At 40.3% G+C, this 25,499-nt stretch overlaps 1 protein-coding gene across 2 annotated transcripts; it reads right to left on the bottom strand.

Annotated features, from left to right (window-relative positions):
- Positions 1-9,383: 9,383 nt before the first annotated feature.
- QNG1 (Q-nucleotide N-glycosylase 1) lies at positions 9,384-23,564 on the bottom strand. 2 transcript variants are annotated; one of them, XR_002784992.2, is made up of 5 exons: positions 23,228-23,564; positions 22,481-22,740; positions 17,051-17,246; positions 13,747-13,881; positions 10,107-10,217 (listed from the first exon to the last, which is right to left on the bottom strand). XR_002784992.2 is itself a non-coding variant. In XM_003407792.4 (4 exons), exons 1-4 carry the CDS (start codon positions 23,562-23,564, stop codon positions 9,985-9,987), a joined length of 1,026 nt encoding a protein of 341 aa, XP_003407840.2. In that variant the 3' UTR covers positions 9,384-9,984. The 2 variants fall into 2 exon arrangements, 1 of the variants encoding a protein (XP_003407840.2); XM_003407792.4 differs by lacking the exon at positions 13,747-13,881 and having other exon boundaries at positions 9,384-10,217.
- Between the last annotated feature and the right edge of the window lie 1,935 nt (positions 23,565-25,499).

Genomic DNA, 25,499 nt, shown 5'->3' with positions numbered 1-25,499 from the left:
GGATTTCCAACGGCATCCAATCTAGAGCTAACCCAGCTTCCTTGGACCCTCCTCAAAACAGGGCTTTGAACTGGTTCATTCACGTTCGAACCCCTGCTGAGAATTTGATTTTCCACCCTAGATATACTGAATCATATTCTACATTTTAACAAGATCCCCAGGTAATTCTTATGTATAATAAATTTTGAGGACCACTATTCTGCTAGTCCCCCACGTGTCAGTCAGTTTGTCATACTGTGGGGTCTTATGTGTTGCTGTGATGCTGGAAACTATGCCACCAGTATTCAGATACCAGCAGGGTCACCCATGTTGGACGGGTTTCAGCTGAGCTTCCAGACTAAGACAGACGAGGAAGAAGGACCCAGCAGTCTACTTCTGAAAAGAATTAGCCAGCGAAAGACTCAGGAATAGCAGCGGAACACACTGTCTGATACAGTGCTGGAAGATGAGCCTGTCAGGTTGGAAGGCACTCAAAATACAACTGGGGAAGAGCTGCCTCCTCAAAGTAGGGTCAACCTTAATGACATGGATGGAGTCAAGCTTTCGGAACCTTCATTTGCTGATGTGGCACAACTCAAAATGAGAAGAAACAGCTGAAAACATCCATTAATAATCAGAACCTGGAATGTACGAAGTATGAATCTAGGAAAACTGGAAATCGTCAAAAGTGAAATGGAAGGCATAAACATCGATATCCTAGGCTTCAGTGAGCTGAAATGAACTGGCATTAGTCATTTTGAACCAGACAATCATATGGTCTACTATGCTGGGAATGATAACTCAAAGTGGAATGGCGTTGCATTCGTTGTCAAAAAGAACATTTCAAGATCTATCCTGAAGTACAGTGCTGTCAGTGATAGGATAATATCCATACGCCTACAAGGAAGACTAGTTAATACGACTATTGTTCAAATTTATGCACCAACCACTAGGGCCAAAGATGAAGATTTTTATCAACTTCTGCAGTCTGAAATTGATCGAACATGAAATCAGAATGCACTGATAATTACTGGTGATTGGAATGCGAAAGCTGAAAACAAAGAAGGGAGATCGGTAGTTGGAAAAGATGGCCTTGGTGATAGAAACGATGCTGGAGATCGCTTGATTGAATTTTGCAAGACCAACAACTTCTTTATTGCAACATAAACGGCAACTATACACATGGACTTCACCAGATGGAATACACAGGAATCAAATCGACTACATCTGTGGAAAGAGACAATGGAAAAGCTCAATATCATCGGTAAGAACAAGACCTGGGGCCGACTGTGGATCAGACCATCAATTACTCATGTGCAAGTTCAAGCTGAAACTGAAGAAAATCAGAACAAGTCCACGAGAGCCAAAGTATGACCTTGAGTATATCCCACCTGAATTTAGAGACCATCTCGAGAATAGATTTGATGCATTGAACACTAATGACCAAAGACCAGACGAGCTGTGGAATCACATCAAGGACATCATACATGAAGAAAACAAGAGGTCATTAAAAAGACAGGAGAGAAAAAAAAAGACCTAAATGGATGTCAGAAGAGACTCTGAAACTTGCTCTTGAATGTAGAGTAGCTAAAGCAAAAGGAAGAAATGATGAAGTAAAAGAACTGAACAGAAGATTTCAAAGGGAAGCTCAAGAAGACAAAGTATTATGATGACATGTGCAAAGACCTGGAGATGGGAAGCCAAAAGGGAAGAACATGCCCAGAATTTCTCCAGCTGAAAGAAGTGAAGAAAAAAATTCAAGCCTCGAGTTGCAATACTGAAGGATTCTATGAGGAAAATATTAAAAGACACAGGAAGCATACAAAGAAGATGGAAGGAATACAGAGTCACTACACCAAAAAGAACTGGTTGGCATTCACCCATTTTAGGAGGTAACACATGATCAGGACCTGATGGTACTGAAGAAAGAAGTCCAGCCTGCACCGAAGGCATTGGTGAAAAACAGGCTTCAGGAATTGACTGAATACCAACTGAGATGTTTCAAAAAACGGGTGAAGTGCTGGAAGTGCTCACTCGTCTATGCCAAGAAATTTGGAAGACAGCTACCTGGCCAACCAACTGGAAGAGGTCCATATTTATGCCTATTCCTAAGAAAGGTGATCCAACGAATGTGGAAATTATCGAACAAAAATCATTAATATCACATGCAAGCAAAATTTTGCTGAGATTATTCAAAAGCACCTGCAGCAATATATCAACAAGGAATTGCCAGAAATTTAAGCTGGATTTAGAAGAGGATGTGGAACCAGGGATATCATTGCTGATGTCAAGATGGGTCATGGCTGAAAGGAGAGAATACCAGAAAGATGTTTACCTATGTTCTATTTACTATGCTAAGGTATTCAACTGTGTGGATCATAACAAATTATGGATAACATTGTGGGAATTCTGAAACACTTAATTGTGCTCATGAGGAATCTGTACATGGATCAAGAGGCAGTGGTTTGAACAGAACAAGGGGATGCTGCATGGTTTAAAGTCAGAAAAGGTGTGCATCAAGGTTGTATCCTTTCACCATACCTATTCAATCTGTATGCTGAGCAAATAATTTGAGAAGCGGACTATATGAAAAAGAACGGGCATAAGGAGTGGAGGAAGACTCATTAACAACCTGCATTATGCAGATGACACAACCTTGCTTGCTAAAAGTGAAGAGGACTTGAAGCACTTACTGATGAAGATCAAAGACCACAGCCTTCAGTATGGATTGCACCTCAACATAAAGAAAACAAAAGTCCTCACAACTGGACCAAAAAGCAACATCATGATTAATGGAGAAAAGATTGAGGTTGTCAAGGATTTCATTTTCCTTGGATCCACAATCAACGCCCATGGAAGCAGCAGTCAAGAAATCAAACGACGCATTGCATTGGATATATCTGCTAACGAGGACCTCTTTAAAGTGTTGAAAAGCAAAGATGTCACCTTGAAGACTAAGGTGCACCTGACCCAAGCCATGATGTTTTCAATCGCCTCATATGCATGTGAAAGCTGGACGAAGAATAAGAAAACCGAGGAAGTATTGGCACCTTTAAATTGTGGTGTTCGCAAAGAATATTGAATATACATACCATGGACTGTCAAAAGGGTGAACAAATATGTCTTGGAAGAAGTACAACCAGAATGCTCCTTAGAAACAAGGATGGCAGGACTATGTGTCACACACTTTGGACATGTCATCAGGAGGGATCAGTCCCTGGAAAAGGACATCATGCTTGGTAAAATAGAGGGTCAGCGAAAAAGGGTCAACGAGATGGATTGACACAGTGCTTGCAATAATGGGCTCAAGCACAGCAACAATTGTGAGGATGGTGCAGGACCACGCAGTGTTTTGTCCTGTTCATAGGGTTGCTATGAGTCAGAATGGGCTCCACAGCACTAACTCAAAGGCACGTAAGGACAACAGCTCTGCTAGTGGTTCTCATTGGTCCCTAACCAGTAGCATTGGCATCTCCTGGGAACTTGTTAGAAATGCAAATTCTCAGCAGGGGTTCGAACCACAGGTTGGAACCCCTGCCTCAAAATCACCCTCTTACTGAGATGACCCGCCCTGCAGTTAGTGATTAATCCAACTTGCTTACCGTAGGTGTGTTCCTAATGATCTTTGGTTAAAGTGTATTTATAAGTTACCTTGGCTAAATGACTTGAGTTTTGTAGAGGAAAACAAACCATTAGGTAGCTGCTGAAGAAGAATTAAGAAATTTTTAAAAAAGTTTTTGAACTGGTTGCAAATCAAAGGCTACTAAAGGAAACTGAGTCACGGGGGTGGGGGTGGGCGTGTGAGAAGGCGAGGCTCCCGGGCCATGCACTAATTGTGTTTAAGCGGGAGTTCAGAATGAATCAACATAACTGAAAAAAATCTCCCGGATCCTATTTCTACATTCTCATCTTCTCAAACTTCAGGAGCTGGCTCCGTGCTGATTATGTTCCCCAGACCTCCCCAAAATCCACCAAGAGAGAAGTTATCCTGGCAAAAGGCACACAAGACTGAGACCCTTGGGCATCTGTGGAAAAAGCAGGAAGCAGACAGAGACTAAGGAGGAAGAAGGGTAGAGAGACAAGATGAGGGAAGTGGGGAGGAGAATGTTAGGGAAGAGGAGGGGGGAAGGAAAGAGACAGCGGGGTCGGTGGGAAGGAGCAGAGAGAGGGATGGAAGGAGGGAGAGGGGAAGAAGGAGGGGGTGGAAAATAAAAGGAGGAGGAAAGTGGGAAGGAGGAGGAGGAGAGAAGGGAAGAGAAATGTCTTAGGAAAAGAACTTGCAGTGCAGTTAGTGACAGAGGCATGCTGACCATGCATCTAATTTTAATCTGTATTTTTAGACTAACAGCTATGTTTTTTGAGAAAAACATGTTTTTACTGGGTGGTCAAAACCAGGATGTAAAACCACATGGCCATCTCTGCCCCTCCAAATACACGTGCTCAGGAAGAGTGCTGTCTGGGGACTGTGGCCATCAAGATGTTTCTGCACAGAGAAAATACATGTAAGCATCTTGTGATCATGATCTAAGCATCCTGTGAACTATCTGTAATCAATAACCTTACTATTAATAATCAGTAACCAATCAGTGTGAGTAGGACAATATTCATTGTTTTTCCTGTAATTATCCTCCCTATGGTTTGGTTCCTCTTTTGACCCTGTAAGAATACTTGTATAATGACACTGCCCCGGGACCACCTGGTTCCATTTTCAGTGGGCTATGTGTTTCCCCAGCTACTAGCCGAAAGGCTGTCATACTTCCAACCCACTTTGAAAACCCCACGCAGCTTTTCTACTCTGCACATGTGACGTCCCCATGAGTTGGAATTGCAGTTGTATTAAATGCTTAATAAATCTCTCTGTTTTAACTTGAAACAGCCTTCAAGTTTTTCTCTACAACAGGAAGAAGGGGGAAGGGATGAAGGAACTTAGGAGGAGGGGGAGAAGTAGAAGTAGAGGGAAGGAGAAAGGAGGGGGAGTAAAGGAAGAGAGAGGAGGGGAGAGGACGGGAAAGGAAGGTAGCAGGAAGGAGGGAAGGGGGGAGCAGGAAGAGGCGCCTGAGTCCACTGGCGGCCCAGTAGTCGTGTTGCTTCGAGGAGCAGCGAGAGCTGGGCACACCGCATTACCCATGTGCTGCTCTTGGGCTTCCAGGGTGTGCTAGCAGGTACAGAAACGCAACGGCGGGGACACCGCCAGCCCTGGGAGCATGAGCCTGGGGGGACAATGGGCTGAAGGTGGGCCGTGGGGTGTTGGGGGGGTGGGTAGGTGAGCTTTCCCCTGAAGGGCCTTTCCCAGCTTTTGCAGGCTAGTGACCAGGGTTAAGTTGCTTCACACCTCTGGGCCTGGATGACCACGTCTGTCATAGCAGGGGAATGAAATTCCAAAAACCAAACCAAACCCGTGGCCATGGAGTTGATTTCCGACTCACAGCAAACCTATAGGACAGAGTAGAACTGTCCCACAGGATTTCCAAGGCCGTAAATCTTTATGAAAGCAGACTGTCACATCTTTCCCCTGCGGAATGGCTGGGAGGTTCAAAATAATGATCTGTTACCAGCCAGCCCTTAACCTTTGCACTCCACCTGGACTCGTGTATCACATAGGGTCCCTATAAATGAGTCCTGATGGACTCCATGGAGCCGTGGTGGTGCAGTGGTTAAGAACTCTACTTGTCACTCCTTGGAAACCCTGTGGGGCAGTTCTACTCTGTCCTATAGGGTCACCATGAGTCAGAATCAACTTGACCACAACGGGTTTGGTTTTTTTGTTTTGGTACTGGACTCAACACAACAACAAAAGCCTTTAGTAGGCTAGATGTTTATCCTGATTTATCAAGTAATTCTGGCCTGGGGAAGTAAGTCAGAGGGTATGTGTTCCCTGGAAGTACTCATGTCCCACTCCTGCCTACACCTGTCCCTATTTGTGGTTTTCCACACAGATCACCTCCTGGGGGCAGTCACAGCAGTTAGGTACCACTGGCTATAGGGCAGGCTTGTGAAAAGCTGATAAGCCTGTGACCCTAATACTCCCCAGCATGTTTTCTCCTTTTCAAAATGGGCAACTGAGAGCTTGACACAGCGTCTTGATGAACCTGTAAGTTTTTTTTTTCTTTCTTGCCTGCCTTCTCCTTTCCACATACCTTTTTAAATGAATTTGTTTTGCTTTGTCCAGCCACCTATGACTTATGACCCCCCACAGGAAGATTAGAGCCCAGATGTCTGGCATGTGTATCTTTAGCCTGATAAGGAGATGTCTGGCATGTCCCTTTAGTCTGATAAAGAGTCTCTTGTAATTACCTTGTAATGAATAACTCATCCAGCCATGCCATCTGCAGGCTACAAAGACACGTCTAACCTTTGTAAAAATCATATATAAGCTGTAATGTAAAAATGCCTTTTGGGACTCCATAGAGACAGCCTGCGTTGCTGTCGGACTGCCCGTTGGTGGCCATCTCCTAAATAAACTTTCTTACTCTTTCCGACTTGGAGTGTGTTTCATTGGCTCAACTGCTCCAGGGCACGGACCCTAATTGGGCAACAAGCCTTTGCTTTTGGTTTATACCACATCAAGAAACTCTGTTGTTGTTAGGTGTCATCTTGTTGGTTCAGACTCATAGTGACCCCACGTACAACAGAATGAAATACTTCTTGGTCCTGTGCTATCCTCACAATTGTTGTTATGCTTGAGCCCACTGTTGCGGCCACTGGGTCAATCCATTTCGTTGAAGGTCTTCCTCTTTTTCTCTGACCATCTGTCAAGCATGATGTCCTTCTCCAGGGACTGGTCCCTCCTGATAATATGTCCAAAGTATGTAAGACATCCTTGCTCCAAGGAGCATTCTGGCTGTACTTCCAAAACATATTTGTTCATTCTTCTGGCAATCCATGGTATTATTCACTATTCTTGCCAACACCATAATTTAAAGGGATCAGTTCTTCTTTGGTCTTCCTTACTTATTGTCCAGCTTTCACATGCATATGAGGTGATTTAAAACACCATGGCTTGGGTCCTCAGGGTGACATCTTTGATTTTACCCAATGCAATTTCTTGACTGCTGCTTCCATGGACGTTGATTGTGGATCCAAGTAAAATGAAATCCTTGATGGCTTCAATATTTTCTCCATTTACCATGATGCTGCTTATTGATCCAGTGGTGAGGATTTTTGTTTTCTTTGAGATGTAATCCATACTGATGGCTATGGTCTTTGATCTTCCTTCATCAGTAAGTGCTTCAAGTCCTCTTCACTTTCTGCAAGACAGGTTAGGTCATCAACATATTGTGGGCTGCTAATAAGAAACTCTGAGGAGGATAAATTTGAAAACTGAGAAAATAAACTTATGAGTTCATTCAGTCCCCAAATATTTAGAGCTTCAGATGTCAGTTGGCGGCTCAAAAGATGAAGAGTCAGTGCTTCCCCATCCCCCTCACCCCAAAAAGGACCCTCACAACAGGGAGGGGAGACCACTTCTGGCTGAAGAGATCAAAGAAGTTTAGATAAAAATAATTGAGCTGGACCTTGAATTTAAAAAAAATCAAAACTTACAGAAAAACGTTAAATCAAAAGTAGACAGAATAACAAACTGTCATATACCCACCCGTCAGTCAGTAATTATCCAATTCATGGGGCCTTGGATTTTGATAGCTAGAATAGTTCAAACAACGGCCTAAAGGGGGAAAAGTTCAAAATACTTTCAGATAAAAAGATGGAGAAAGGGTGAAGCACACCAAGAGGCCTTTAACCAACTAAATGACAACTTCTTTGACCTTCAATTACTTCTATGAAACAGTTGAAGTAATTTAAGGAGTTCTCACCAACCAAAGGTGGGACAACTGGCATACCGCAAAGAATTGCAATGGATTGAAACTCATCAAACATAAAGATCATTAGTGTCATAAGGATACTCCCCTCCACAAAATTGGTTACCTTCAGAGGATACAAACTCATTGTTGTGAAAACTGGTAAACAAAGGGGAAAAATCAAACATTTATTCTGCCTTTTGGGCACAAACATACCTCAAAACATAACCGAACAGTTGATGAGGACAAGTTCTTCTTAACAAAAAAAATACCTAGCTTAAAAAATAATCAGTTTTGCAACCCCTCATTTTAATGACCTGAGATCATGATCCAAGATGTCTATGTTCTAATCTTGGCAGGATTGAAAAAGCAATGAAATTGAAGAGTGCAAACGGCTGACAGGAAGGTCCCCAGCAACTGCCACATTACATTTTTGCTTTCATCTTACTGACCAGAGATTAGTGGCATGACCATAAGTAGCTGCCAAGGAGGCTGGGGAAGTAAGTCTGTATTTCTGGGTATCAGCTAAACTATGTAAGGAGCATGGGTGGATGCCAGGAAACAGCAAGAGGTCTTTACCACAAAAACTACATGGGTATTTCTCATGCCTGATACTGACTCAGAGAATTTAAATTTTGACTTCAAGGGTTAAATTGAAAACTATAATACTAGTTATTATGCTTTCTACTACAAGTTACAGAAAACTAATTCAAAATGATGGCTGTAATAAGAAAATGTGTTATCTTAGGTATAAAGTTCACAGGTACAATGGGCTCAGGCATGGTAGGTAAATCAAGCCTCTGGCTCCACAAAATGGCTATTATAGTTTCAGGCATCACACTTAGAACGTTACTCAGAGGAAGAAAGACTTTCTCCTTTTATATCTTTCTTAAAAGTGAAGAAAATTTTTCCAGATGACTCCCAGCAAACTTCCCTTTATGAGACTGGACAGAACTTGATTATATATCTATTACTGATCACAGGCAAGGAAAATAGGATTGCCAGGAATGGTCAAACCATTCGTATAATCCAGATCTACCTTTGGAACTGGAGATGGGAATCACCTTCCCTCGACTCATATGGGGGAGGGATGGATATAAGATCACCCCTTATGATTGTGCAAGTTCTGCACTGCACAGCTCCAGAGGTCCCCACTCACATGCATACCAAAAATGCCAAACCATTGCCATTGAGTCAATTCTGACTCATAGCAACCCTATAAGGCAGAGTAGAACTGCCCCATAGGGTTCCCAAGGAGCAGCTGGTGGGTTCGAACTGCCAACCTTTTGGTTAGCAGCCTGAACTCTTAACCACTGCTCAACCTGAGCTCTATCGACAAGCATAATCATGGTCATTTGTGAGGTTATGACAAATTTCCAGCAGATGGCAGTAAAGTGCTTGGGGAAAAGACACATTTTTCTGATTCACACAAATTGAACGCAAGCAAACAAGGTAGATACCTAAGAAAATCAAGGAGATTCTGTTAGAAGGAAGGTGAAGGTGCTTGGTAGGTAATGAGAGTTCTGCGACAGAAAGTAAATAATCTATTGTAAACCTTTCTAAATTGTATGTGGTAAATTCTATTTTAATGAAATAATCCATTCCAGGTTTAAAAAAAGTTTTAAAAATCTTTATTCAATTCCAATGCAGTTACTCTGGGGAAAAAATCCTTGGCAGATATCCTAAACTGAAAATCATCACATACAGTACCCAATATCATTACCAATAAAAAAAATTTTAAATAGTCAAGGTTGATTTTACAAGAGCGACAGCATTCATACATCAAAGACCCTACCCTCTCTCTTCTTTTTTACTATCAAATGATTAAAGCATATAAAAAATTACTGCACCTCAAGAAAAGATATCAATTGAATGAACAAAATATTCTCACTGAAGATGAATCAGATTTTATAAGGCATGATTAATTTTAAGAAATCTAAGACTTAAAAGGGGAAGGCATTACAATTTCTTCATTATTTCTATCAATCATGTGTCCGCAGAAAGGATAAACGTAGTCAAAACTAAATAGGCAAAAAAGGATAAAGTCAGGCATACATGGTGACATGTCAGGAAAAAAATTTCAGTGGGGACTGAATAATCAATTTTCTTGTTCCTATGGCCTGTACCATCTTCTCTTACTATCCAAGCAGAACTGTACAAGTGACAGACAAACGCAGGGAGGTTTCCTTGGATCAGTTTACACTTCAGGTCAGTAATATATGCAACGTATGCGATGAAATGGAATTCCGTTCATTTTGGCCCTGTGATCATGAGCATAGTCCCATAAGTAATAATCCAGAAGAATGGCATTGATCTCTTCACTCATTTTTTCACCCTTTTTTTCAATAAGCTCCAAAAGACAATCCCGGATCAGCTCAACACACCAAACTGAGCACCCTCTGATTTCTACTTCTTGCTTATCCCCATATGAGAGCATTTCTCCTGCAAGGGGAAAAAAAATCAGAACAAGAAATATTAACACTCGATGATATAAACTCTACACAAAACTTCAGTGCAGAACGAAATACACTGTTGTTGTAAGGGGATGTCGAGTCAGTTCTGACTTACACAGCCCCATGTACAACAGAACGAACTACTGCCTGTATTTAAAATAGCACTAATTATAAACTGTAAGCCTCGGATATATTTTAGTTTTGGTAATTTAAACCAAATCTAAACTCAGGCATTAATGCAATGGATGAAGCAGGCAGATGCAAACTGTGGTGAACTACAGGGTGTGTGCTGCCTTGTCTACAGGTAGACCCAAGTTTTCCTATTTCTCTACTTTTACAAGAGAAGTCAAAGTTTGGTTTTTATGTGTTGTCGTTCGGTGCCATGGAGTCAGCTACAACTTAGAGCAACCCCATGTACAACAGAAGGAAACACTGCCTGGTCCTGCACAATCCTCACAATTGTTGTTCAGCTTGAGTCCACTGCTGCAGCCTTTTGTCAACTCATCTCATTGAGGGTTTTCCTCTTTTTTCGCTGACCCTCTACTTTACCAAGCATGATGTCCTTCTTCCAGGGACTGGTTTCTCCTGATAACATGTCCAAAGTACGTGAGATGAGGTCTTGCCATTCTTGCTTCTAAGGAGGATGTATCTGACTGTACTTCTTCCAAGACAGATTTGTTCCTTCTTCTGGCAGTCCAAGGTATACTCAATATTCTTCGCCAACACATGTATATGAGGCAATTGAAAACACCATGGCTTGGGTCAGGCACACCTTAGTTCTCAAGGTGACATCTTTGCTTTTTAACACTTTCAAGAGGTCTTTTGTAGCAGGTTTACTCAATGCAACGGATCATTTTATTTCTTGACTGCTGCTTCCATGGGCATTGACTGCAGATCCAAGTAAAATGAAATCCTTTACAACTTTAATATTTTCTCCATTTATCATGATATAGTTTGTTGATTCAGTTGTGAGTTTTTTGTTTTCTTTATGTTGAGGTGTAATTCATACTGAGGGCTATAGTCTTTATCTTCATCAGTAAGTGCTTCAAGTACTCTCTGCTTTCAGCAAGCAAGGTTGTACCATCTGCGTGTCACAGGTTGTTAATGAGTCTTCCTCCAATCCTCATGCTGTGCTCCAGATAGTCCACCTTCTTGGATTACTTGCTGAACATACAGACTGAATAAGTATGGTGAAAGGATACAACCCTGACACACACCTTTCCTGACTTTAAACCACACAGTTATCCCCTTGTTCTATTGGAATGAATGCCTCTTGGTCTATGTACTGGTTCCTCATGAGCACAATTAAGTGTTCTGGAATTCCCATTCTTTGCAATGTTATCCATAATTTGTTATGATCCACACAGTGAAATGCCTTTGCATAGTCAATAAAACACCAGTAAACATTTTTCTGGTATTCTCTGCTTTCATCCAAGGCCATCTTTCTTACTTTAGCAATGATTGCCCTCACCCTGTGTCTACTTCTGAATCCGGCTGAATTTCTGGCAGTTCCCTTTCCATGTACTGCTGCAACCACTTCTGAATGATTTTCAGCAAAATTTTACTTGTGATATTAATGATATTGTTAGATAACTTCCGCATTCTGTTGGATCACTTCTCTTTGGAATGGGCATAAATATGGATCTCTTCCAGTCGGCTAGTGAGGTAGCTGTCTTCCAAATTTCTTGGCATCGATGAATGAGCACCTACAGGGCTGCATCCGTTTATTGGAACACCTCAATTGGTATTCCATCAATTCCTGGAGCCTTGTTTTTTGCCAATCCCTTCAGTGCGGCTTGGGCTTCTTCCTGAAGCACCATCGGTTCTTGATCATATGCTACCTCCTGAAATGGTTGAATGTGGACCAATTCTTTTTGATACAGTGACTCTGTGTATTCCTTCCATCTTCTTTTGATGCTTCTTGCATTGTTCAATATTTTCTCCATAGAATCCTTCAATATTAAAACTCAAGGCTTGAATTTTTTCTTCAGTTCTTTCAGCTTGAGAAATGCCAAGAGTGTTCTTCCCTTTTGATTTTCTAACTCCAGGTGTTCATGTATGTAATTATAATACTTCGTCTTCTTGAGCTGCCCTTTGAAATCTTCTGTTCAGCTCTTCATGTCGTCATTTCTTCTGTTTACTTTAGCTACTTGATGTTAAAGAGCAAGTTTCAGGGTCTCTTCTGACATTCATTTTGGTCTTTTCTTTCTTTCCCATCTTTTTAATGACCTTTTGCTTTCCTTATGTACGATTTCGTTAATGTCATTCCACAACTTGTCTGGTCTTCATTCATTAATGTTCAATGTGTCAAATCTATTCTTGAAATGGTCTCTAAATTCAGGCGGGATATACTCAAGGTCTTATTTTGGTTCTCATGGACTTGCTCTAATTCTCTTCAGCTTTAGCTTCAACTTGCATAGGAGCACTTGATGGTCTGTTCCACAGTCAGCCCGTGGCCTTGTTAGAACTGATGATATTGAGCTTCTCCATTGTCTCTTTCCACAGATGTAGCTGATTTGATCCCTGTATATTCCATCTGGTGAGGTCTACGTGTATAGTCACCATTTATGTTGTTGAAAAAAGGTATTTGCAATGAGTAAGTTGTTGGTCTTGCAAAATTCTATCATGCGATCTCAGGCATCATTCTAGCACCAATGCCGTATTTTCCAACTACTGAGATCTCCTAATTTTCAAATAATTCAAATTGGCAACTGAGAAAATTTAATTAGTGTTTAATTAATTTCATTAGTGTTGGCAACTAATTAAAAATTGCTTAATGCACTGTTCAGGCCAAATGAAATGCATGGCAAGCTATATTTGGCCTTTGGCCACCAATCTGTACCCCGACACATAAAGCTTCTATGTATCTCAGAGACCCTGTGATCCACAGAAGTAGGGAAAATGCACCTAGCCCCTCTGGGCTCCACTCTGTCACCTGGGATCTAAAGTAGTGTTCCTTATGTCCCCTGTACCCACTTCTCCCCTAGGTTTAGGCACTGATCAATGGGGCAGGTAGGAGAACAGACACTAACTCCCACTGCCATGGAGTCGATTCATAGCCACCCTATAGTACAGAGTAGAACTGCCCCATTCAGTTTCCAATGCTTTCATCTTTACGGTAGCAGACTGCCACATCTTTCTCCCATGGAGCAGCTGGTAGGTTTGAACAGTCAACCTTTTGGTTAGCAACCAAGTGCTTAACCACTGCACCACGAGGGCAGTGTAAACACTAACTGGCTCCCTCCATTTCCTTATTTTGCCCCAAGTACTAGCATACAACCATCCTTCTTCAATTCTAATGCTAAGTAAGTCCTTCAAACTTGGCTATCAACTTGCAGAACTGCCAAATCATGTATGAATTCCAGGCCTCAAAGCTAAATAAGAAAAGACAACTGTGGTAGACAACCTCTAAGATGACCCCCCAAACTCTTGCTTCCTGGTCTTCCCCATCTTGTGTAATCCCTTGCCCTCGAGTGTGGGCTACATTAAATGACCTGTTTCTAACAAACTGAATTTACCGGAAATGATGGAATGTTACTTCCAAATTAGGATACAAAAGACTGTGGGTTCTGTCTGGGATGCTCTTGTATTCTCGCTCTATCCTGGATCTCTCACCCCCTGGGAGAAGCCAGCTGCCCTGTGGGGAGGCAGACCTGTAGAGAGAACCATGTGGTCAGGGCCCAAGGCCTGCTAACAACCATGACAGTGAACTCGAAGGCAGATTGCCCCCAAGTCAAGCCATCAGATGAGACTGCAGCCCCAGCTGAGAGCAGCACCCAGATTCCTGACCTGTAGAACCTGTGATGTTTGTTATTTTAAACCATTAAGTTTTAGCATAATTTGTTATACAGCAATAGATAACTATAGTGGGTTGAATTGTGTCTCCCAAAAGGATTATGCTTAAGTCCTAACCCCCAGTACCTGTGAAGGTGACCTTATTTGGAAAAAGGGTCTTTGCAGATGGGTGGGCCCTAAATCCAATGACTGGTATGCTTATATAAGGAGAGGACAGAAAGATACAGAGGAGACACACAGATAAGATAGAGGGAAAGATTGGAGTAATGCTGCTACAAGTCAAGGAACACCAAGGATTGCTGGGAGCCACTAGAAGTTAGGAAAAGGCTGGAAAGGATCTTCCTGTAGAGCCTTCAGAGGGAGTATGGCCCTGTTTGACACCTTAGTTTTAGATTTCTAGCCTCTAGAACTATGAGACAGTAAATTTCTGTTGTTTTAAGCCACTTAGTTTGTGGTAATTTGCTATGGCAGCCCTAGGAAACCAACACGATAACTGATAGAGCAAGCTTGTAGTATAGAATGCAGACATGAACTTTGAAACAGAAAAACACTTGAAAATGACTGAAACCATTTGAGAGGACTGATAAGCATAGATTAGAGTCAAGGAAGGTAATAATGCTACCATATTAGACCTAAAAGTCAGCCCTAGAATCACAGTGAAAAATCTAGGTTTAGCCAGACTGCATGTCAATCTTCATAACTGCTAAGAAATATGCCTTTGGTAAAGAGATGGGTTAAAGATAAAGCAGACAGAAATCTAGATAGAGCTTCCAAGGGCTGAAAACTGGAGATTTCCCGAAAAGGGGAGAGGGAAAGGAACATAAGTATAGCACATCCACAGGTTTGGAAGCAGTATCACTGGAAACCAGTTAAAGAAAGTTCCAACTTCATCCAGTCAAGCCAACCTGGCCCTAGATTTCACATAAGATCCACACATACACAAAAAACCAAACCCATTACCATTGAGTCGACTCCAACTCACAGTGACCCTATTGGACAGAGTAGAACTGCCCCGTAAGGGTTCCAAAGAGCGGCTGGTCAATTTAAACTGCTGACCTTTTGGTTAGCAGGCAAGCTCTTTAACCATTTTTCCAGGGCTCCTTCACTTAAGATAGGTTTAAAAAAAAAAAAAAATCAGTGCACTATACTTGAATATCCCTTCGCTTTCATCGTTTCTTTTTATTTTTTTCTCCCCTAGTTTTCCACTAAAGTTCTTTAAAAAAAAAAAAAAAATCCAATTTTGCTTAAATAAAGAGGAAAGGAATTTGTCTACCCTAAGGACAGCTGCCACCACCCATCAGCATTTGTTACACTGCCATGACTTACATGTTGCTGTGATGCTGGAAGCTATGCCACTGGTATTTCAAATGCCAGCAGGTTCACCCATGGTAGACAGGTTTCAGCAAAGTTTCCAGACTAAGACAGACTAGGAAGAAAGGCCTGGCGATCTACTTCTGGAAATTAGCTAATGAAAACTTTATGGATTACAACAGAACATTATCTGACTTGCTTGTTTTGGGCATGTGATTAGGTGAGATCAATCGACACAGGAGGACAAACTTTGGTGAAGCAGGGGGCCAACGTGGGTAAAGGAAACCCTAGGTGAGATGGACTGGCACAACAGCCACAACGATGGACTCAAACATGCCAGTAATCCTGAGGATGATGCAGGACCAGGCAGCTTTTCATTCTGCTGTACATAGGGCCACTATGAGTTAGAGTTCACTTAACAGTAGCTGTCCATATATCTAAGGATACCAGAGTACCCTTTTAGAAGCCAGGTATATTGGAGGCAGTAACAACTATAGCTGGACATCTGGAAAAAGCCTCTGGAACTGAAATGGATGGGAGAAAAAAATTCAGATGGCTGTGTACAACTATGGTGGATAATCCCTTCTCACTGGTTTTTTCACACTAGCAGAGACATTTAAGTGCTATGAAAATTGAGGAGTCAGGAAAAGCTTATGCCGAAAAGTAGCATTTGAGCTAAGTCTCTGTCAATGTGTTGAATCTGAACTGAAAAAACAACATCTGAGTGAGGGAAACCCTGCAAGAGAATGCTTAAAGATAGGAATGAACAGTGCGTACATAAGCCAGAAAAAGATATAAAAAATACAGCTGTATATAAAAGCCATGACAGCTAAATGTTGTCCCTTTTAAAGGTATCCAACCCTTAGTGACCCAAGGCATGAGCATTACTACATAAGATTGTATGTTCTTTATCAAAAGAGGAAACACAGGGACAAATGGATTGCCCGAGGTGGCATTAAAACCTGACAGAATCAACCATGCGAATAACGGTACTTTTATATTCTATGTTATTTCTCTCTTCAGGGATTTAAGTCTATTCCACAAAACAAAACAATTCAATTGTAAAACTACTTTTCAAAAAAAATTAATAGCAGAAAATCTTGTCCCCAATTGAAGAAATTAACATGTCATATTAACATGAAAATCAAACAACATAACTTTCTTATACAAAGGAATATTTAAAAAACAAAAAGCTAATTTTCACCAATTCTTCTCAACCCAATGTATCTATATTCACATATTTTAATAAGGCTTCCGCTCTTAAGAATCAGTAATCTAATGCAATAATGGTGAATAAATAAGCCTAGAGAAGTGCCTGAGTTGTGTGAGGTAACCCAGTGGCAGACCCTGGCGCCTCCTACTCCAAATCCACTACACACTACCTGTCTCTCAGTCGGCCTTTTACATCACAATGCTCTTCAGCTGAACTGTCACAGTGTTGCACACCTTATGTAACAAATTTAGGTTTCATTTTTTTATTAGGCTCTGAAATTATAATGTCCAAATAGCACTATTTAGACAATACCAGTATTCTACAGGTAAACAAAAAAAAAAAAACAGCAATTTCCCCTATGCTTTAATTCCTCTTGTGTTTTTTTTAACATATACTTTTAGCAATAAATAGTGCCTTTTTTAAAACAAAGAAGAATGTGTTAACAAAACTAAATGGATATTCAACAATTCATTGTATCACAAAGAATTAATTAGGTTGCAAACCTTTAAGAAGCTTCTTTAGTAGTTCATCAGAGTATCTCAGGGCCCCAAGATGAAGAAGAACCTGAGGTAACCTGTAGTCAGCAAACATGGTGATACTGGAGATGTCCTTAAAGCAGCCATCTCCTTTTCCTTCTAACACACTCCATGTATCTGCCACAAGGATTTGGGCCCGTTTATAAAAAGAAATCCTTTTCCCCTGATGAATGAAGAGAATATAAGTGTTACCCAGGTATCTGAAAGCTTTATTATGCATGGTATAAAAAAAAGGTGCATGTTATAAACATTTTTCAGGGGCAGAATAATCTTTCTTACTTTGTTGGTAAGAATTTATAGACTTTTTACAGAAAAAAAAAGGTCTAATAAACATTAAATTTTCTACATTGCTACAAATTTACTTCCTATTTTTTTCCTGGCACATAAAATGCAATTTATGTAATCAGTACTATTTAGCATTCTTTTTCACTGGCATTACTCCATATACACATTCTAGGTGTCACCATTATCTGATAGCTTATTATGTCTAGTGGCTAGTCCTTTGAAAAGTTTCTTAAATTTCATACATACATGTATATATATTTATGATTTCAACAGCAATTCCCCTTAATTGAATAAAACACCGAAGAGTATAAAGAAAGTAATCATTCCGAAGTTCATTTTTTAAGATAATCACAGCATTCACTAATTTTTAACTCTTTTCAGATAATATGATTAATGTAAATTTACATCAGTGATTAAAATATAATTGGTCAACAACCAGAATTATCTACTCTACCATTTTTGCAAATGGTCAAAGTCAATATGTAAGTCCACATACTAAAACAACCTGACTATATTTATACATGAAGAAACAAATTTAACCAAGCATTATAAGATGGTAGGTTATAATTTAACTCAGGAATTTTCTGTAAAACTACAAATGAAGATCAGTATAGACCATGGAAAGCATAAGACAGATTAATTACAATTTACTTCTAGTCCTAATACCAATGGTAAAAACCTCACATCATCTTTATACAACTGCTTGTCTGCTAAATGGGAAAAATTAATATTACTGGCTCCCAAAATATCTCCTGACCATCTCAGAAAATATTTTAGTAAGTAAATGACATAAATGAGTAAATGGAAAATTAAATTCCTCAAGAAAGGCTCCATACAAATAGGAGTTCCATAAGATGATAATAAAAACTCCTTTCTTTACATTTCTATGCAAATAGTGCGTGCGATATTTGTTTTTCGCCAACCACACAACCCCCCTTGCTATTTTTGTAAGCAAGCTATGCCACACATTATATGTGTGAGCACGTTATTTGCAAAAATATGGTCCTAAGAAAACTTCAATGATACTCTATAATAATGAGAAAGAATCTACTATTGCTTAACCTTATGGTACATCTACTGAAATCAATCCAGACCTACTTTTACTAAGTAAATTAATACTAAGGTTGCCGTTAGGAAATTCAGGGTTGTGTTTTCCAGGGCAAACACATATGGTCATTTTTGGACATGTGTAAAGTCTGTAAACTAAATTAGTGCTGGGGGCACAAATCACCATCAAGATGCATTCCTACATGATGCTATGAATCTATATTCCCAAACTCATCCAATGTGGCAACATGGCAATTGTTCCTCTATATAAACTGGCCTTATATACACTAGCAAGGTTTCTAGCTCCAGGTCTAGTTTATAAAAAGCAAGACATAAAACTCAACTGTTTATTAAATACAATTATACCATAAAGTTTATTACCATTAAAAAAAAAAAAAAACATTGCCATTGATTCTGACTCACAGTGACCCTATAGGACAGAGCAGAACTGCCCTGTAGAGTTTCTGAGGAGGAGCTGATGGATTCTAACTGCCAACCTTTTAGTTAGCAGTTGAGCTCTTCTTAACCAGGGCTCCTTATTACAATAGATAGAAGCTATTACAGCTATTTTTCAAGATCATAAAGCAAAATGGACAAAACTAGGACCAAACCTGTATAACAAAATCAGCAATAGCACCTGAGAAAACGTATAAATTGTCTAATTGTGACCACTGTTTCCATGGCAGCGGTCTAGTACATCATAAAGATTATAATACCACTTAAAATGAAAACACACACACAAAGATTTAAGGGAAGAATCTAAAAATAAATTTGATCTATAAAACATTTTCTTAATAAGCTGGTTATGGTTTTAGAAATCAAATTCTGGGTCTCTAAAGTATTAACTGATATTACTGAAACTACCAGTAAATCCCAAAATAACAATTCCCTATATGTTCCCTAATACTGCTTTGTGAACACACTATTTTCAAAATACCTTTATATAATATAATTATCAATGAAAACTCTATGACCACGAGTTAATTTTCATTAAAAAATTCTTCAATAAATTTATCATGAACAAATGGAAAGGTTAAAGATTATAAATGTTATCTACTGAACTATCACAAATGTGACATTTCTCATGTATATTTATCAGTACGTCAGAGTCAAGATGCTAGCTTCAGGAAGCAGATTCATTACTTAGGACTTTCACATAGTTACTGCCTGTCTAAATCAGAGCCATTTAAAGGTCACCCCAAGTAGCTTCTCTTTTCCTTTATCTATTGATCAGAATCTTTGAGGATGGGACTTGGAAACATAATCTGAACTTTGAGCTTCCTAAGTGATTCTGGGGCACAGCCAGCTTTGGAAACAGATCTAAATCTTTAAAATTTCTAACTTCATTAATTTGTTCTTAGTGTCTAATAATGAAAAGTAGTCTGAGTAAATAAGTACATATTTAAAGCAATTACAACTGTATTTGTGCAAATTGTCAAAGATTAAAAAATATAGCAGCCGATGTTGGTGAAGGGGTAGAGAAAGGGCACTTTCATTTGCTAACAGTCCTGGTTATCATCTTTCTGGAGAGTAGTTAGCATTGAAAATCCCAGCTAAGTTCTGGCTCAGCAATTTCACTACTAGGAATCCATTTTAAGGAAATAATTATGGTTTCTAGAAAGATTTAGTTAAGCAGTGTACAGTATAGCCTATAACTGCATAAAACTAAAAACAGCTGACAAATAATTATGGTACTGTACATTCATATGGTGGGATATTGGGAAGCCATTAAAAGTGGTGCTTTGAAAAGAATTTTTATCAACATTAGAAAGATGTTCATAATACAACGTTAAATTTAAAAACTTATACAGCACGATCCTATTTTTGTTCCTGGATCCATGTATTCACACACATAGAAAAAGACCAAATTGTACACAGTGGTTATCTCTGGGTGATTGAATGGCTATTGCTTCTCTGTACAAATTCCAAAATTAATATTTTTACTTTTGCAATTAGAAAATTTAAAAATATGAATAAAAAGATATATTTGAATTTAACACTTTAAATTTAAATTGACTGATCAAGGCATTACGACGCGCCCACATGTGTTCAGTATTGTTAGGTGCCATAAAAAAACCATAAGGGCTACAAAAATACAATGTTTTTGGGCAAACACCAATGATAATCTCACTTGCTACTGTATGAAAAAAAAAGATCAAAAGCCTATTTCTTTAAAAATGTGTTAAGATTTTTAGGTGTGATTTTTGTTACATTTCAAGGATTTTTCTGTAAGAATGTATTTTAGAAATTAGTACTGATGGGAAATGGCTCAATGTACCAATTTTAAAATTAATCTATATCCTAGTGCATCTTTTAAAAATTGAACTTTTCAGCAAAGCAAATCAAAAGCACTGTGCTGTAAATAAAATACTCTCAGTAAATGCTTGCTATATCAATACTATTATTTACAAAAACATTCACTTCTTTACTCCAAAACACAAATTCAACACAGGACAACTTGAAAGTAAACTACACGGTGTTCCAAATTCATTCCATCCTGACGTCATGATAAATTTAACCTTAGTCTTTCTTCTACTACAACCCTGTAGATTCTAGAATATATGGATTATTACATGCATGAATGGCAGTTAGATAAGATTTCTTTCACACACTGTTTACTATCTTTAGATAGCCTGAATGATGTTGCAAAGAACTTGATCCACAATTTCCTGGAAAAAAGAAACAGCTGAAATGATTTATACCTCAAAGACAAAGACTAACCTCAAAGTAACCCTTGCATTAGTAAAATGGTCAGTCAGAAACATAATGAAATTCAACAGTGGCCTAGGGCCTGTCTTCTAGGAACTGCCTCTGCCCCATCCACACTTAATTGGTCATAATCCTTGCCAGGTCAATCAGTCCTTGTCCAGCACTTTTGGAACTGGAACTGAGAAAGAGCACCTCCCTTTCTTTGATGGCTGAAGCAGTTAAGATGTAAAATTCATGAAGAGTTACATTTTCTACTTCATGGAGAAATGTGTCTGCAGTAAAAGTGGCATCACAGAAGCAAAAGGTGAGAAATAGAATCCTGATGGCATTTGAGTCCCTGGTCCTGGATGTTCATGAAGCAGCTATATCCCTGCCCCCAATCCCATTCAAAAAGTCTTCATTCAAACTTTTTCTAGTTTTTGTCTGCCACTTGCAATTAAAAGAATGTTAACTAACATAATCAGGCACCTCTCATTTTATGGAGGCAGACTGACAAAATGTAGACTTGAAAGGCTAGCTACTTATTTCTTGACTATTTAACCTCTCAGACTTGATTCCTGATCTGTAAGATGGGGACAATGCATCTAGTCCTTAGGCCCTGCAGAGCTGTTCTGTGGATCAAATGAGATTGTATGTGCAAACACCTTGTAAGTCATAAGGAGCAATGAAAACAGTATTATTGGTAATTTTAGTTGTTATTGTTACTGAATTGTAATTACAGACGATAGCTATAAAATTTCAATTTGGTCTATGTATCCATTAGCTTATTCAATGAATAAATTTATATTATATGATTCCTCTGAAGTTGCCTCCAATTCTGTGTCACAATTAAAATACACAGTGATAAAGGATTCTAAAAGAATTTTACAAAAACAAAATCCAGGTGCACCCTGGAAGAAGAGAAAAATGTTCACCATTAAAAAATACATCTAGTCAATGTTTTTTTGTACCATAAAGCAAACAACATCATTCAAGTATGCTGACTATGAAAAAGAAAACCCACAGTACATACATTTGAATTTTGCAAAAAAAAAAAAAAAAAAAACCCTTCTTATTAGAGTAGAATTTAGTATGCGTTGTGATTTTCATCCAAATTTTCTGAAGTACTAAAAGGACCTTACCCTCAAGTGACAATATCATACTGAGGGTTAGGTTTGAAACATTTGAAAAGTACAGAGAAAAAAGGGACAGAAGAGTAATGCTGATATACTCATTAGAAATCAGTTACTATTTCTTATCTACAGGGAATGAACTTCCAAACTTTAGTTTCTATTCTCAGAAGGAGTTCTGGAAGTAGGAGAGTTAACTCATTAAGGATCCTTAAGAATTCTAAAATTCCCAACAGAAGCAACTCACCTCAAACTCAGTTATATCTCTGTACGAAGGAAAACTTTCAACTACCAGATGCATTAACTTCTGTGCACTTTGTTCACTTTTTTGGACACAATTAAGAAAAGAGCCTCCAAACTTCTCAAGCAGAATTTTCCCGGTTTCATTGAGAATCCTATGCCTGTCTTCTATCAAAGGCATGAGAACGTCTGTGTCAGAACGGAATATATGCTGAACCTGCTCCAGGGTCACTGTGGCATAGTAGGAGGCACTAGTTATTGGAATCCCTTTAAAGAAAAAAATTTTTTTTCAGAGGAACTTCATATTTGTATATTCATCAGACGATTGCCTTTACAACACACAACTAATATGAAACCAAGTAAGAGTGTTAGAAGAATGCAGCAAAAGTGTGAAAAAATAATTTAAAAAATCAGAAGAACCTTCATTTTCTATTTGCTTGTATGTACTTAACTGTAATTTTACATCAAGTGTATTCTGGCAGCTTAAATGTTTTTTAATAGCTACCCCTTTGTTCTTCATGTGTCATCAAAGTGCCATTTTTTAGCAAGCTCACTTTTATGCTTATGCATTTAACGGTAAATATTACAATCATTTCCACTAAAGATTTAATGTCGGCCTCTTCTGGTACTTTTATTTTAAGCCGAAGGGCTGGCAATGAAGAACTTCAGGTCTGCCTGATTAACACATTATTCCACCTCCCAACTCGCTCCTTGGGACCCCAGGAAACTTTGGACGGGAAGATGTTGCACCAACCTTCGTCGAGGGCTCGGTTGACCGCGGCGCACAGAGACCAGTATCCACTGTACGTTTTTCCTTTGTACCCCACCAGACATTTGTGCTCGTCGTGCTCCGACCAAAAGGAGAAATTAAGCGTGTCTGTCACGAAGACCCAGTTGACCGCGGCCTCGTCGGCCGCCTTGGGATTCAGCTCATGAAGGGTCTTCCACCCCGCCACACGCAGGTCCGGCCCCGAGGCCTTCGCGAGCAGCAGCTCGGCCACACTCCGCACGCCTGCACCGTCGATGAACACATCCTGACTGTTTTCTGCAATGAACTTTGCGGATTCTCTGGGAGTTAGGATCCCGTCCATCCTGCCCTTCCCCTATAGGTCGGGGAGACCACGCTTTTGACCGCGGACTGGCCAAACTCTCTAGCAGGGCAAGATCCAGGATTCATGAGCCCCTCGCCCACCCTACCCCGCCGTGGGATCGCCGCCCTAATAAGGGCCCCGCCTCCTAGTGAGTGGCAAGGTGAGCTGAGGGCTCGGCGGGCCAGCGGGCTCCCTCACTCTCTCGGCACTCGCTCGGCCCGAAACCGCGGAGACTGCCGGGCCGCACGCCAGGCCGAGGCCCGCAGGCATTTCCGGGTAAGCAGCCCTGCCTATTCTCGCCCTGGCCCGTTTCCGGTCCTGAAGGTCCAGGCTCGCGCTTGCCCACCCCGAGACGCGCGGCAGCGCCGCCATTTTGTTCTTGCCCTCGTTTCCCCGCCCCTTTCCCTTGCGTGCGACACGCGGCAAGTGGGGCTCGCCGCAGCGGTCCAGTTCGCGGTGATTCCAATCGCGGTACCGCGTTGCCCTCCCCAGGCTCCCGCTGTTCTCTCCCCGAAGGGCGAAGTCTGGGCGAGACGCTCGATGACGCCCTTCATTCGGGACTCGAGACCGCGACACACATTACGATCCTCGGTTTTGGCGCGGGGGTCGAGTCACCCCCAAACTGCGACACCGGACAGCGGTCCCTGAGCAAGGCTGGCGCAGGCCGCTTCCTTCCTTTGCTAAGTTCCTGATCCATTTGGAGGCTAGATGAACGGTTAGCATTAGTTGGAACGTTTGGGTGCTTGGTTGAGGAAATATGTGTATCAAATGATTAAAATTCTGTGTCTGGATTGTGTTTAAGTACTGAATCTCATTTGGTCCCTATCATGACAAAAACGGCTCTTCTGATTCCTATTTTGCAAGTGAAGCTGAGTGAGTCAGTGACTAACCCCAGGTCAAAGCAAGGGTCAGCTTTGAGACTGGAACCTTTGTCAGTTCCCAAATCAGAAGCACAAAGAGGCAGGTTCACCAGTGCTAGCTGTTCTGGTGGTCAAGACAGTATCACCTTACTATCCCAAACTTTTTTTTTTTTTTAATAATCTTTAATAGGAGAGCCGTGTAGGAAGGACTCAGTGATGATCAAAATTTGCCTGGTGATGAAATTTTAATATAGAGCCATGCTTTTTTTTCCTCCGTGGCAGGTTTAATTCTCCATGGAGAATATAAACTGTTCACACCTTTGCAAATCATGAGTAAGTCATCTTTTGTTGTCAGCAGTAAACTTTCTTCCCTGGACTTCTGGAGGATTTGGAACTTTTAAGCTTGGCAGCTTTGTTCCTAGAGAAGCTGAACATCTTCATTTTTTCAGTTTCTTCATTTTGGTAAGAAAAGGGAACTTTAAGGACTCATCTATGGTTTACATTTCCAGACAAAGTCACTAGTACGTTAATACAGTTGTTGGATAAATGTAAATCTGTCCGTTTGGGATTTTTCCTGTCTACCCCAGCAGCTTAAAGTCTTGGGAGTCAAAAAAATTGATTAGAAAGAAAATTTAGCAGTCTGCAACAGAATCTAGCAGATAAAATAATTCAGGGCATTTCTTCCTCTCACTGAGGCTTGTTGACAGAAAAAATCAACAGCTTTTAAGTTCCTATATGTTTGCCACATTGAGTTAGTCACTAGGAGTACTATACCAGTTGCTGGGGAGCCCCTTCTGACTCAGGGCAACCCCCTGTGTGTCAGAGTAGAAATGCACCCCGCAGAGTTTTTGAGGCTGTGACCTTTTGGAAGCAGACTGCTAGGCCTTTATTCCAAGGTGCTTCTGGGTAAGTTCAAACTGTCAAACTTTCGGTTACTCGTCAAGTGCTTAACTGTGCCACCCAGGGCCTTCAGGAGTAGTATAAACAAGCATAAAACACGTTTCCCTTTCCCAAGGAATTTATAGTTGAGATAAAGAATAAACAATTTTTAAAACTATTTTTAAGTGCTGTATGT

This window comes from Loxodonta africana, chromosome 9 (genome assembly GCF_030014295.1).
Source record: "Loxodonta africana isolate mLoxAfr1 chromosome 9, mLoxAfr1.hap2, whole genome shotgun sequence".
Lineage (NCBI taxonomy): Eukaryota > Metazoa > Chordata > Mammalia > Proboscidea > Elephantidae > Loxodonta > Loxodonta africana.
The sequence above is the reverse complement of the archived record's forward strand: the minus strand, read 5'-3'. Positions and strand labels throughout refer to the sequence as shown.